The sequence below is a fragment of the Spea bombifrons genome, chromosome 1 (assembly GCF_027358695.1).
Source record: "Spea bombifrons isolate aSpeBom1 chromosome 1, aSpeBom1.2.pri, whole genome shotgun sequence".
Classification (NCBI taxonomy): domain Eukaryota; kingdom Metazoa; phylum Chordata; class Amphibia; order Anura; family Pelobatidae; genus Spea; species Spea bombifrons.
In genome coordinates, this window is record NC_071087.1 from 38,576,742 (window position 1) to 38,592,469 (window position 15,728).

At 40.1% G+C, this 15,728-nt stretch overlaps 1 protein-coding gene across 1 annotated transcript; it reads left to right on the top strand.

The window, feature by feature from the left end:
* On the top strand, window positions 1–13,941 carry LOC128484709 (malate synthase-like). Its single transcript, XM_053461204.1, has 14 exons — window positions 1–126; window positions 841–1,059; window positions 2,118–2,208; window positions 3,163–3,239; window positions 3,900–4,010; window positions 7,489–7,548; window positions 8,542–8,698; window positions 8,787–8,985; window positions 9,449–9,527; window positions 9,801–9,890; window positions 10,741–10,813; window positions 11,145–11,212; window positions 13,222–13,349; window positions 13,697–13,941. Exons 1-14 carry the CDS (start codon window positions 1–3, stop codon window positions 13,818–13,820), a joined length of 1,602 nt encoding a protein of 533 aa, XP_053317179.1. The 3' UTR covers window positions 13,821–13,941.
* Window positions 13,942–15,728: the final 1,787 nt, after the last annotated feature.

Genomic DNA, 15,728 nt, shown 5'->3' on the forward strand with positions numbered 1-15,728 from the left:
ATGGATAAAGTGGATTTGAGTCATCCTCCACCAGGCTTGGAATCTGAGTTCCATACCCTTCTCACCCCGGATGCGATCCAATTTTTGGTTGAACTTACATGTGCATTTAATGAAGATGTTGATAAGGTGAGTTGTTTTTAAACCTATGCTATACTTGTTTTTTTGAGGTAGATCCTTCCTTTTCCATTATATGACATAACAAATTGACTTACAGAAACCACATTTGAGGAAACAAGCTTACGATCTAGAGTCCCTGATGTTATCATGCATTGGTCACTTAAGTCCTAGCCAACTCAATAAGTGTCCGCTGCAAGAAAAGCTTGTCTGACCCTGTATAATGCATAATTAAAACACTTCATATAATCTCACACACCAGTTTTATCCTCATTATAAATCTATCCTCTAACATCTGGACGCTCTTCTTTCTTCCTGACATCTGCCTTCTCTCCTGCTCTCCCTACTCTGTTCTACACATTCTTCCTACCATTGTCTCTTTTATCTGCTAAAAAATGTACATTGTGTTATCACAATTTAAGAATGGTATGTGTATGAGTGTGAATGTGTGTTTAAAACAGTGTAAAGCTTTATTATTGGAATTTTCCGCTTTGGTATCGACAGTACTTTTTGTATTTTACAAAGCAGCAGTGTAATGAAGGGTAGGTTTTTTAAAGTATAATTAATGATGAGATATTAATCACATAGCATAAGCATTGTATTTATTTTTGCATCGTAGGTCTTCACGTCATAACATGTAAATGCAAAATGAACACCGTCCTATGTTTTCTTGAATTGACTTCCAAGAAATATGATTTTATAATAGTTAATATTTAATATTTACAGATTTTGTGGCATCGCATTTCTCGGAAAGTTCAACTTGATCTGACCAATAATTATCCTGATTTTGCTCTGGAGAATTCCCGCATTAGAAATGATTTAAGCTGGAAAGTGTCCCCTGTTCCAAGAAGGCTGGAGAAAAGGCACGTGGATATTGGGGACACCGCACCGTGCAAAACCGAACGCTTCCACAAAGCTTTGCTGTCTTCTGCACAAGGCGTTCAGGTATTCTGAAAAGAAGATGTTTTTCCTCAACTATTAGAAAGTTAAAACAAAGACAAGAGTGTAATAAATCTTCTCTTCCAACCATTGTATCTGCATTGGGTTAAAGAATTAAAGGGACAGTTTGCTCTGCCTGTCAGCGCCACTACTTTGTGAGTACTTTAATATGCATTCTTTAATGGGTATTGAAGAAAGCTACATCTCTACAGCTGCCCTCTTCCTACATAGTCCAAAATTTGTGCCACTGTTTGACTGCCATATATAAGTGTTTAATTATATTTAAGCCCTTAGCTTTCACCTAGTGCATTCACCAAGCCTGATCGGAAGGAAAAGTTAAATAAGAGCCACAAAGCCACAGCACCCCAACTTGTGTAGGTCATACAAAAGGGTGTCCATAACCTTCTGCTCATGTTCTGTCATGTTGATAACCTTTGGCTTGCGGCGCGGTATAATGGAAATATAAATTAGACACGAGGCACTCTAGTGAAATATTGCCCCCGCTATCTTTTAAGATAAAATTATCTTAAAAGATCTTAACCTGCTTTGTTTGGAAGAAGGATGCAAAAAAGGATAGAAACATACAGGTATGCAAAAAGGTTAAACACATTACAGAAAGGAAGACATGTATTTAAAAAGAGCATAGATGCTAGGAGCATAAATGCTATTCTAAAACTAGGAGAATAGAAGGCTTAAAAGGTGGTAGATATGTGGAATGGGATTCTAGTAGGGGTGGTAGAGGGCAATGTATTGTAGGGAAATAAACATAGGGTTTATAGGGCTATAGGCAAGAGATGTTTCAGACATTCTCCCCCTACATACTCTAAAGATATCTTCAACATAAGACAAGGACCACATAATGCTTGAGGTCTTAGAGTAGGTAAAAAACAGACAGACTTCAGTTGAGTGTTTCGTATCTGCTTTAAAATTCTGTGTCTCAAGAAAATGGGCTGAAGAATCCAATTTATTGTAGTTCGCCATTCTCTCATGAAGTGTAACACAGGTACAAGAAAGTTGAGCCAAAGTAATACAGAATAACTAATTATATGGCTTTTTCCATTTAGGTAGATTTTGATGATGGTAATTGTCCAACTTTCTTCAATCAGATCAAAGGAATATTTAATATATACCAGGTTGTGTACGACAAGGTTCCAGGTAAGTTATTTAGCTATAGGGTTGATGTCTGTCCCATGCTAGATTTAACTTAATCTTATACAAACCGATAATGAAAACACAGAAAAACACTCCAAATTACACCCTAGTTTTCCCAAGAGTGAGGATGCTAGCCCTATTCTGGATTGTTTTTTCTCTAGTAATCATTGCCCCTTCATACACCATCAAAACGCTACACAATTGTACAAGGCAACAGATAATACTAAAATTCTAACATTTTAGGATAGTACTTGTGTGTTGTTGCATTATACATACTTGCAGTATGGACAAAAGTATTGGGACAATTGACCATTACACCAACAGGGACTTTGATTATAAGTGTACCACTATATGGACAAAAGTATTGGGACACACCTCTTAATTATTAAAATCAGGGTTTCCTTCCAGTGAAGGAAAGTCTTAATGCTTCAACATACCAAGACATTTTGGCCAATGTTATCTTCAAACTGTTGGAGCAGTTTGCAGAAGGCCATTTTCTATTCCAGCATGACTATGCCCAGTGCACAAATCAAGGTCCATAAAGACATGGTTGGATGAGTTTGATGTGGAAGAACTTGACTGACCCACACAGAGCCGTGACCTCAACCCCATTGAAAACCTTAGGGATGAACTGGAATGGAGATAGCGAGCCAGACCTTCTCATCCAACATCAGTGCCTGACCTCACAAATGCTCTACTGGATGAATGAGCAAAAATTCCCACAGAAACTCTCCAAAATCTTGTAGAAAGCCTTCACAGAAGAGTGGACGCTATTATAACCAACTACGTAATAATGTCTATGTATTTAGAATGAGATATTATAGAAGCCCATGTTGGCGTAATGTCAGGTGTCCCAATACTTTTGTCCATAAAGTGTATATGACCTTAATATCAATAATATTATTTATTGCTAGTTAATGGTTATACTGATGTCTATATGTATGTATTATCTCTCAGGCATACCCCCGATTTCCAAAGCTCCTGTATTAATGCTTAGACCAAGGGCATGGAACATGGTTGAGCACAACATGCTGGTAATGTATTCATTGCCCCTTGCTAATATGAAATCATCTGTTTCTCATAGAACTGTAAACAAAAAGTAAGGGAGTCATTAAAATATAATATTGATTCCAAAAGTAAGATTTAAAGCCAAAAAGAAATCATAGAACGACATACTATTCATTGGATGAACTAAAGCAGGTCTTTTATCAGATTCTACATTGTGCTTGTGTATACACTAAATAAACTTATGTAACTGAGTATACAAATTAAAATAAACTATATACTATTAAAAACCCACCTCATGTGGATACCATGTGGGAAATTAGCTTTTCTTTCTTTTGTCTGGATCTACTTGTTTATTCCTCCCCATTCAGTTTCCATTATTGTTACATTGCTGATTGTTTCAGACAGACTGTGTAAAAGTTGGTCAAAAAAGGGAAATAACATGAAGACAGAAATCAGGTGGATAATCAGTCTGAGACACAAATCTTCCACAATGTTTACTATTCAACTAAACAACAACCAACACTAATTCCACTGATTGCCAACAAATACAAAAGTCATTCTTATGTTTGAATTTAGTTAAATGCCGTTGTTTAAATTGGTTATATGTCATTTTAGAATTCTTGTGGTCTTCCAGGAGCTGCCTTTTGGTAAATCAAACATCTTTACCATCTTACATTTGCCGACAGGTAAATGGCAGGGAAATCCCAGGCCCCTTGTTTGATTACGGTTTGCTGATGTTCCATACTGGAAGAAGACTATATGAAAGTGAAAGTGGCCCTTTCTTCTATTTATCTAAGGTATTTCTCTAGCCAACATTAATGACGTTAAAGATAATTACCATCTTCTGGCCTTCATTTGTCATCGAGGCCCCCATACTCGATATTTAAGATAGGGTGGTAGTGGGGGGGATTATACGATGTCAAAAAATAGAGTATTGCAGAGTATGCGGTGATACCTTTTTTATTGGACTAACATAATATTAAAAAGACAAACTTTCGAGAGTTATCCTCCCTTCATCAGGTCCGAAGCTATACTAATCAACATGATAGAGGTTACAACTTAAAACAAGTGATGGTATAAGAGAAGGGGGGGGTGAGTGGGGTGTCGTAAATAATAGGTCTGGAGGTGAGAAATGCAGAGAGGTAGAGAGATAACCCAGGGGCAGAACAAATAAACTTAGGGAAACCAATAACCACAGTAAAACATCAAAGATAATAACAGCAATTAGACGCAAATTGGATGTTTAGATGAAGTTCATATGAAGTTCTGGTAGTGTGTAAGGAAACCAGAATCCACATTAAGTCCCTCTTTTATGGTGTTGAAATGTGTAATCATTTTCATCTCAAATGTTTTTCTTTCCTGATAGTCTCTGAAATTTCCTTTGAGTACTTTAATTTTTAGGTTTTGGATGGAGTGATTGTTCTGTGTGAAATGATGTCCTACCGGGGTGGAATATTTGTCTTCCTCAGAGCTTCGGTGCAGGTTCATTCTAAGGTGCAGCTTAAGCCCCGTTTCTCCAATGTAGCACCCTCTGTCACATGCTGATCATTGTATCATGTACACCACGTTTGCCGATGTACATGAGTGAGAGTCTTTGATGATGTATGTTTTGTTGTTGTGACTGGCTCTGTTACTGTCACATATATGTTGGCAAAGTTTGCAGCGGGATTTGTTGCACGGTACAGTGCCATTCTGTGTATGCTCCTGTTCTGGGGCCAGTTTGCTGCTCACTAGGGCTGCAACAACTAATCGATAAAATCGATAATAATCGATAATGAAATTCGTTGGCAACGAATTTCATTATCGATTAGTTGAATCGATTATTATCGATTATAAAATGAGGGTTTTTTCAGAGCAAACGCTCTGAAAAATCCCCCTCATTATATAATCCGTTTAGTCTGACTCACCGTCTCACAGCAGCAGCTCCTACTTACTCCCCCTCCCTGTAATCACTGTGACAACTGGCCCCGCCCCTTCCTTCTCCAGGCCAGAACTACATGGCTGTGACACTCATCTAACTGTAAGTATATGTACATATATATATATATAATGTGTATGTGTGTATAGATATATATATAATGTGTATGTATGTATATATGTGTATGTATGTAATATATATATATATATATATATATATATATATATATATATATATATTTGGGCTACTGAAAGTTAGGGGAGGTGGGGGTTAATTTAGGGGCAGTTATGGTTAGTGGGGTGTTTAGGGTTAATTTAGGGGCAGTTATGGTTAATTGGGTGTTTAGGGTTAATTTAGGGGCAGTTATGTTAATAGGGTGTTTAGGGTTAATTTAGGAGCAGCTGTGGTTAATGGTGTGTTTGGGGTTAATTTGAGGCAGTTGTGGTTAATGGTGTGTTTAGGGTTAATTTAGGGGATGCTGTGGTTGATGGGGTCTTTAGGGTTAATTTAGGGGATGCTGTGGTTAAGGGGGTGTTAAGGGTTAATTTAGGGGCAGTTATGGTTAATGGGGAGTTTAGGGTTAATTTAGGGGAATCTAAATCCTGGGGGCAGTGAAGTGACATATCTGGGGGTATAAGGCATATACAGTATATAAGGCATATGTGGGGAGGGCAGTGTGGCATGTCTGGGGAGGACGGAGTGGTGTATCAGGGTGTATAAGGCATATCTGGGGGTAGAGTGGCATATCTGGGGGTAGAGAAGTGGCATGTCTGGGAGGCAGGGTGGCATGTCTGGGAAGGATGGAGTGGGGTATCAGGGGATATAAGGCGTATCAGGCACAGTGGCAGATGTGGGAGGCAGCGTGGAGTGGCAGATGTGGGAGGCAGCGTGGCATATGTGGGAGGCATTGTGGAGTGGCAGATGTGGGAGACAGCATGGCGTGGCATATGTGGGGAGGGCAGGGTGGCATGTCTGGGGAGGATGGAGTGGTGTTTCAGGGGGTATAAGGCGTATCAGGCACAGTGGCATGTGGGGGGGTTAGAGTGGAGTGGCAGATGTGGGAGGCAGCGTGGCGTGGCAGATGTGGGAGGCAGCGTGGAGTGCTGTGGTAGGCAGCGTGGCATATGTGGGGGGGCAGCATGGCATGTCTGGGAGGCAGCGTAGCAAGCCTGGGCTCAAATGTGCATATATTGGGGGGCTGGTTGGGAAATAAAGACAAGAAAATTTATTATCAAAGTTTTTTTATTCTGCTGTTTGTATTTAACATCATTTGTTTAGTAAATTATTTTAAATAAATGAAAAATTTACATTCATTTTTTTTATCCGATTAATCGATTAATCGAAAAAATAATCGGCCAACTAATCGATTATTAAAATAATCGTTAGTTGCAGCCCTACTGCGCACTAATCTTTTCGTCAGGTTTGGTGGTTGTTTGAATGCCAGTATTGGGGGCTGAGGGAATATTTTTTTCAGTATGGGGTCTTCTGAGAGTATCGGCTGTAGGTCTTTAATAATTTTGCGGATTTCCTCAAGAGTTGGGTTGTAGGTAACTACCAGAGGGATCCTGCTTGTGTTATCCTTTTTTTTGTATTCTAGAAGCCTTTCCCGTGGTGTTCTTACAGCAGATTTAATTTTTTTGGATATAGTTTTTTCCTTGTAGCCCTTCGTCTGAAATGACTCTGCCAGCGCGCCCAGGTGTTTGTCTCGGTCCTGAGTGTCAGAGCAGATACGGTGGTATCTGATGGCTTGGCTGTAAATGACACCTTGTTTAGTGTGTTTGGGATGAAAGCTTGAATTGTGAAGGTAGCTGTACCTGTCTGTGGGTTTTCTATACACGGAAGAGTGAAGAAAGCCGCAGGTGACAGTTATGGCGCAGTCCAGGAAGCTCACACCCTTTTACAATATATATATATATAACCAATTTTCTGCTCTTTCTCATACTCATACAAGAGGGATTGTGGGGCAGGAAAGAGAGAGAGGAATTTAGGTTGCAAGGTCTAATTAGACAGGGACATTTTGCATGTATGTTTTATTTTCCTTACATTGTTCATGTACAAAAGGTAGAGCTTAGCGGGACAGCAGGATAGAGTGGCAGAATATGGACTGTCCTGCGCAAAGCAGGACAGTTGGGAGGCATATATAATATGGCATATATTTTTACTTGTACCCAGGTGAGCACACAGCAACTTTGCAGAAAACATGACTGTACTCTGTATTCTCTGCCTTCAGAATAAACCTTTGTGACTAGTACGTGACTAGCAGGCATCTGAGGGGTAATCAAGTAATACAATGGCCATTCTGTTTTAGAAAACTTTGTCTAATTTTTGGAACTTTCTTTTGTGTTAATTTCCTTTAGGTGGAGAGTTTGCTAGAGGCCAGACTTTGGAATAAAATATTTGTCTGGACTGAGGAAAAGGTGAGATCGTCTACATGACTAGCTTGTTAAGGGATTCATTTGAACAATATGTTTATCAGCCTAAAATGTATGAAAAATGTTTTGCACCTTCTCTTTTTTATAGTGGTTACATATTTGCCCTCACTCCATTACTCGATAAAACTGTTTCTGGAACCCAAATTACAAATGGCGTCTAGTTGATTGTAGATACGTCATCAGTGGCTTCCTCTTATCTGCTTCTTGAATGGGTTGATCACATCCACAAAGAACCATCATATATGCTGAACTTTAAACAAAACAAAATAAATAAAATATTTAAAATAAAACAGCTTCATATATGTGCCACTAGAAGAGACATGGTATAAATATTCTATATAAAAATATTGACACCAGTATCTCTTGGACACATAGCTATGATTGTTCCATTTGATTTTGGAAACTGTTATTATTAAGCTATTAGACAAGCTATTCCTTGGCTCATATGAGGTCTTTCAAAACAAATGTATAGGATCCTATCACCTTATATGTAAAATAAAGTAGGGTAGCAGCAAGAAATACACGGGGGCAATACTAGCCAAGTGGCCCAGTTGAAAAAAAAATTGTTTAATATGCTCTAGCCATGTAAATGCTGCCTATAGTCATGGTTACTTTTGACACTCTTGTGGCTATAGGTGGCATTGCAAGCAAAACTAGGGTGACCACAGTTTTACATATGGATGACCAGCACAGGTAAAGTGCTGCCTTGCAGTATGTGGGATGTATAGACTCATGGAAGGGAACTAATTAGTCAGTTATACGTCATCAATACTGCAGGGCAGCACTTTATCCAGGCTGGTCAGCAATATGTAAAAATTATATGTGTCCTGGAAAACATGGCTGATGTGGTCACCCTAAGCAAAACAGTGTCCCAAAATCAATTACAGCAACCCAGGAGGCAATTGCCCACCGACCCACTTGCCAGCCCTCCCCTGGACACAGTGTACTTCAAAGTTCTCTTTATCTTTTATCACATAGTTACAGCTGCCCATCGGAAGCATTAAGGCAACGGTTCTAATAGAGAGTGTGCTAGCTGCCTTTGAGATGGAGGAAATCCTATATGAATTAAAAGAACACTCAGCGGGACTGAACTGTGGCATATGGGACTACGCTGCCTCCTTTGTTAACAAGTTTGGTGAGGATGTTGGTTATCATATATAAACAAGTTTTGTTGTATTGTTGTTACTTTTTTCATTTCTGTTTTTCATTTTGAAAAATATTAGGCCACCGTTTGGAATTTTTGTTGCCTGATCGCAGTAAATATGTGAATATGGAAAAACTGTTCCTTAAAAGTTACATGGATTTGTTGGTTCAGACATGCCATCGTAGAGGAGCACTGGCCACTGGAGGGATGGCTGCTCTCTTACTACCAGAGAACAAAGAAAGCGAAGAGTACCAAAGCATAATGGAAGCTGTCACAAGGTGAAAAATATATTTCTACAGCTAACATAATCAGTCATAAGCAGGACCGGACAGGGGATGACTAGAAGGCCCTGTCAGCAGCCACCAAATGATGTATGTATCCAAATGGCAATTTAGCTCATAAGGGAGAAGAAAGAAAAATCTTTCATGTCTCCATGGGCAGTTAGAATAATCCCTGAATCGTCAACCTTTAAATTACTATAGACTGATCTTCCTGAAAAGCAATCCAGTTTAGTGAATTCCAGAGCTTTACATCTCATCCTGAGAAGAACATCCTTCAAGTAAACCAGTATCAGCTGTGATGCCAACCTCTTCCCCTATTCAGGAAGCAGGAGAATAATGTTTAGTGGTTTTGTAAATGGTACAAAATAACATGAGACTGTGTGTAAAGCTTTTCTACAAATTTAGTAATGCCTTCAAAGTGTATTATAAATATATATAATGCTCTATCTGTGATTTCTAGGTTAAAATTGTTTGAAATCAAGGCAGGAGTGGATGGTTTTATGGTGTATGACATTGACCTGGTTGCACCTATGCAGGAGGTATTACATCGTTCGTTACTGTATGTGTATTTCCTATTTTTTATTACATTGTATGAATGCAGGCAAAATTACAGTTTCTACTATATGAGAGAACCATTCTAAATGTAAAAATATTACATTTAATATATTACATTATAAAATATTTTTGAGAACAGATAATTTCTGCATAATTACCCCCCAGTCTATTAGTTTGTAACTGATCATTATTTACATGTATATGACAAATTACAGCTTTGGCTGATGAATGCTGATTGCTTTATGCCCTTGGTTTAGCTTTTTCAGGCGCAAACCAAAGGGCCCAATCAGTTACACGTCATTCCAGATGTTTCCATATCACGGTCTGATCTGCTTGCAATGCCTGCTGTAAGTACAAAACATTCTAGAATAATATGCCAGTATTGCTGTCCCTATGGGCGTATGGGGTCCAGGGGGACTTAACTTTTGCGAGGCCCCTTATTGGTGACAACATCACGTAACATACTGTTAGGTTCCAAAAAAAGGCGTAAAGCTCAATAATAATTGTAAGATGTCCTGCACCTTGTGTATTATATATAATAGTACATAGTATTTAATAAATACCATATTATATTTCAACTTACTTGCCTGCTTGTGGCTTTCCTCCTAATATGAGTGGTGCCACTTATACCACGGGCAGCCTGTATGTGTACCTGCCTCTGCAGTGTCTTGTGCAACTGGAAAAGGCGGCAATGAAATATATTCCGCCTTTTGCACTATACGCTAATAAACACACTCACTCCAACACCATACACTTACACCTATACACATACTCTCTCCCTCTCTCCTAGGCACCACTCATTTAGGCTCACCCCTGACACTCCACCACATACATCATAGAGTGATACACTCCCTCATGCTGACACCATACAATAACATATACGCACTCTAACACTATGCAGTTTTCAGAATACATCCATACCTATGCCAATTCCAAACATTAATGCACACACAACAACACCATATATTTTTACACACACTCTTTCTACACTATACACACACATACAGTATATACAGACACTCACTCTCCCACTCTCACAGCTCCCCTTCTCTGTCTCTCCCTCAGCTCTTCTCTCCCTGCTCTCCTCCCCCTGCTCTCCTCCCTCTTACCACACAGGGAGCCTTTATCTCTGTGCGAGCTTCCATGCGTCTTCTCTATATATCTAAAATAATTAATGCTGCAATTTCCACTTGATAGGGAGGCGTCACTTTGTATGGACTGAAGTATAATATTGCTGTTGGTATTCAGTTCATTGAAGCATGGCTCAAAGGTAAGCTGCAGACCACAAAACCGAACATGGGCTCAGATTTAAAGACTCCGAATTTTGTAAAATGCCCTTCTAGGGTTACTAGAATATACATCACTGAGGCTGCAGGCTACAAGGAGGAAGCTGACCTCTACACCAGCCGCAGGTAGCCTGCAGGGAAGTCTTCCATTATGCTAGTAGGCCAGTCAGACCTTGCTGGGCAACACCTTGCAGATGCCATTTAGCAGCATTTCTTGTGTATCCACCCAATATGGCAACACTGTTACTTCTGTCTTATCGTTAATTCCCCAAAGTCTAGGTTCTTTAACGTGACACTGTCCATATGTTTTTTTAGGTGAAGGACACTTCTTCTACTGTGGGAAGGTGGAGGATTCAGCCACTGCAGAAATATCCAGATCCCAGGTATAGTAAGAGTCAGAAATTGCCTGCGCTGAGCCAATGGCTGTTAATACATCAAGAGAAGTTTGATCGAACCCTGCTGTGCACCTCTGTCTAGTACATGCAAAACCTTTCTATCCTCTTCATCTCACAATGCAGCCCTTCCACCACAGTTTTCTATTGTTCATTATTTTGCGCTTCACTTGGACCATGCCAGATAACAGTGTCTGTAAGACAACCAGTAATCCATATCCCATGAGATGGAAAACATATCATGGGATATTTCATGTGCTTTTCATCAGCTTTTGAAAAGAATTGCCTTTTTAGTCGTATTTATTTCTGGAGGCACTGTTTGCTTTTGCCTGGACTTTCAGGTAAGACTTTTAATTTTGGGAATTATTCTTCCAAGCTAAATTGCTAGCAAATCAATAGCAATCTATCCTCGGTGATGTGTTTTCTCTTGCATCCATGCCCATACATGCCGCCTATTATGTAATTGCACATAGCCATGTGTAATGCATTCTGCGAGACACAGTAAGCTTGTGTGTGTATATGGGCCGGTGTGTAAGAGCAGTATAGGAAGTTTATTATATGTTTGGTGTTATATTAATAACTAATATGTCTGTGTAATCAATTCACTGGTGCAAAACCATGTACTTGATTGGTGGGATGAAGGAATGTTTTTGTATTAATAAATTCTACCTATTTAGGAATAGTGCTCTGGAGTGCTTTTTTTTTGTAAAAGTTATGCTATGGTGGTCTGCTCAATTTCTTCAACATCACAGTATTCATTTAATAATTTTATGAAGAGTATGCTTTTCAAGACTGTACAAACTCAGTGACATCTTGAGATTTTCCAAGGATATGTTATTGAGCAAAGGCAGGGAGTGTGTGTTTTACAATCTGTAATAAGCATATACTGTATTGGCCCGAATATAGGCCGCACTTTTTTACCCCACTTTAAGTCTTTAAAGTGGGGGTGCGGCCTATATTCGGGGTCTAGCGCCCGATGCCCGGGACATGCAGTTCCGGGCGCCGGGCAGGCAGCAGGGTTAGGATACAGATCCCCCGCAGCGGTGCAGGGGACCTGCATCCTACTCTCCGATACGCTCAGACAGCCTCCCCTGCCTGCACTTTCCACGGTGGGAGTGCCGGCACGGGAGATTGTCTAAGCGCATCGTGCAGACGTTCACCGGCAGCAGCAATGCGCGTAAACAGCCTCCGCTGCCGGCACGTCTGCACGATGTGCTTTAACAATCACATTGTTAAAGCACATCATGCAGACATGCCGGCAGCGGAGGTTGTTTACGCGCATCGCCGCAGCCGGTGAGCGTCCGCACGATGCGTTTTACCTCTGCCCCCAAGACTTACCAGAGCAGACTCCCGTGTGTCTTGCGTGGCCGGCGGGGGACATCTACGCAATACGCGTATACGACTTCCGGTGCCGGCACATCCGCTGAGTGCTGGCACCGGAAGTTGTTTCCGCGTATTGCATAGATGTCCCCCGCCGGCCCCGCAAGACACACGGGAGTCTGCTCTGATAAATCGGGGGGGGGGCAGTGGCAGCATATCTCGGGGGGGGGGGCAGAGTGGCAGCATATCTCGGGGGGGGGGGCAGAGTGGCAGCATGTCTATTAAACAAACTTTTTCTTTAAAAAAGCACCAAACTTTTAGGGTGACGTCTATATACGGGGGCGGCCTATATCCGAGCCAATACGGTATATATTGGAGACATTTCTGAGATTCTAGAAGCGTATAGATATATTGCCTGCGCCTCTGCCCTGCTGATGCACTATTGTGCGGCAGCATGCGTGCCTGAACAGCCTAGGTAGCTTTACATTTACAATGTACATTTGTGGGCCTATAGGTCTGGCAATGGATAAGGCATCAGGTCAAGTTAGAAGATGACAACAGAACAGTTACAAGAAGCCTGGTCCATGATCTGACAAATGAAGTGGTGTTACAGCTAGAAGAGGTCTGCCTGAACAGCCTAAGTAGCTTTACATTTACAATGTACATTTGTGGGCCTATAGGTCTGGCAATGGATAAGGCATCAGGTCAAGTTAGAAGATGACAACAGAACAGTTACAAGAAGCCTGGTCCATGATCTGACAAATGAAGTGGTGTTACAGCTAGAAGAGGCAGTGGGTGCATCTGAAAGGTGAGGACTCATCAATCACTCTTAACTAATCTTTCCAAAATACTGAAGAAAACAGAACCTGAGAAGTTTCATGACTCTTGACCTGTGCATTTCATTGCAGCCAAGTGTTTTAACGCCGTTTTCACACTGTAAACATGGTTGGGTGGCCGCGTACATTAGTATGGCTAAACAGGAGGGGCTGAATTTGTTTATTACAACAAATGTAATCTCCATGGGCCAAATATGAACAAATAAACAGTTTGCTTATTAACAAAAAAGGGGAAAACCCTCCAATGTGAACTACAATGCCCTATTAGTTTTTTTAAATAGCGACTGAGTGCTATAATTGTTTTTCATTCTGTTTCTAGGGAGAAACGCAGGCTCCACGCAGCAGCTGAAATATTTTTGGAAATTGTTCAGAAAAGGGATTTTCCCGAATTCATCACGACTTACTTGAATTTGGAGCATATGTTTTTATGTGGCAATCATTAATCCCATCTAGGATAAAACAGGGTATGTGTTTTGGTTCAGTGTTGTAGTTATGGGTGTTGCGAGGATGCCAATATACGTGCTGAATTCTGTTAACGGTACAATTATATCTGAGCCACGATAACCTAGATCTCCTGTTCTTTCTACCCACACAGTAACACGATTAGCGGCAGAGGTTTCCTTTGGATTACATCCATTATAGGACAGAGAAAAAAAGGGGCTTATTAAGATACCCTTTCAATCTATAAAAAGAAATTACCTTAGTAGCAGAATATTAAAGACTTTGCCTAATGGAGTAAGACGTAGTAATATCTTTACCCAAGACATTTGTAAATGAGCCAACCCTGAGGAACTTGACATCACATCTACAATCCGGCCGCTCGCTCTTGCCATAGTGATATGTGAAGACTAACAACTATATTTCCAGCTGTGTATTAAAACTGGCATCGCCTGAAAAGGGGTTAATAGCCTGTGGCTGACATCTGCGATATTACCTTATTATAATTATTAAATATGTCTGAAAGATTGCACCTTAACCCATGCATGGAGACATTGAGCGTGTCCGTAAAATAATCTTCCCTAGAGCTCCACCATTTATTATAAAGTACCTTCACTGCAGCCAAGTCTCATGTCAGACCTGAACAGTGAACTCCCCTATGCCACCGGCTGTTTAAATTACTCAGAAGTGTTTTTCAAAAGGTTTTATTGCATTATATTTGGTACCTTATGTTTGACAAGAAAAAGGAATATTACATGTGTAATTGCAGGAATAAGAAGCTGGTCTGGTATTGGAAGGAAGAAAAAAAAAAAGCCTGGTGCTCCTTTATCACAAAGTATGGAGCCTGTCTGAAATACTTAAGCACAAAACAGATCTCTTAAAAAAAAAAAAAAAAAAAAAAAAAATAGAATGGCTTCAAGTATTACAAACCTGTGAAACTGGAAATGAAATCCAGAGGTATCTAATCGGCAGTACACCTTATCTGCATACACACAACATGAACAAGGCCTGCGGGGAGGACCGCCATTTAAAAGTCCGTAAGACTAACAAGAAGTCGCCGGCACAAAACCCAACTGCTGATGAAACACCTTGCCTGTCTTTAGTGGAAGGAAAAACAAGGCAGATTTCCAAAGAAAAAAAAAACTTGTTCATTTTAAGCCGTGACACAGTGCAGGATTTATTTTGGTACTGGCAATACATTTGGCAAAAAAAAAAAAAAATAGTATTCAGGATTCTTTCTTGAGTGTCAATAGGTTATTCTAAAATTGTTGGTTTTTTTTTTTTTATAATAAAAAAAAAGCTGTAAAAGCACAATGAACTCCTAACTATCCAAAGAATTTCTGGATACAGATATCCCTCTATTCTAAGGACAGTTATGGTAAGTTCAGTGCTCCCACACAGAGAAAGAATTGGGGGGGGGGGGGCTTGAAACAAAAACTTTTAAACACTTTAAGCTTTAGGCCTTTAAACTGCATTTCATGTGGAGTACATAAGAAAAATCAGGAATGGGCAGAAGCCAAACTCCAAACATCTGCTGTGCTCCATTAAAAGAAAAAAAATCCAGTGCTAAAACAGCAACTTAAATCCCTGCAACGTCTGAGGAGTCTGCTCTGCTAGCAACCGCCGGCACCTCGGAGACTGGTGGGAGCGTGCTGTCCGTGATCGGTAATCTCTAAAAAGACAAAACTCTTACCAATATTTCTGCCACACACCTGCTCTGACTACTGTAACGGCAATTCTCCCTCGCTTTTTTTATTTATTTTTTTTAAAAACAGGGTAACTATTCAGATTATGTTTCCCTCTTCACAACTCTTAGCAGCAATTTTTGAAGGTGTTTCTCACATATATCCTGTATTACATTAGGTATTTAGTATATAGAAATCTTCAGCAGGGTGTAAAAAAGTAAAACAATA

Excerpts from the sequence above, each read along its gene's own strand:
- LOC128484709 (XM_053461204.1), top strand. The coding sequence starts at position 1 with ATGGATAAAGTGGATTTGAGTCATCCTCCACCAGGCTTGGAATCTGAG. Across the intron at positions 4,011-7,488 it reads CTTTCTTCTATTTATCTAAG|GTGGAGAGTTTGCTAGAGGC; the intron begins GTATTTCTCTAG and ends AATTTCCTTTAG. Across the intron at positions 7,549-8,541 it reads TTGTCTGGACTGAGGAAAAG|TTACAGCTGCCCATCGGAAG; the intron begins GTGAGATCGTCT and ends TTTATCACATAG.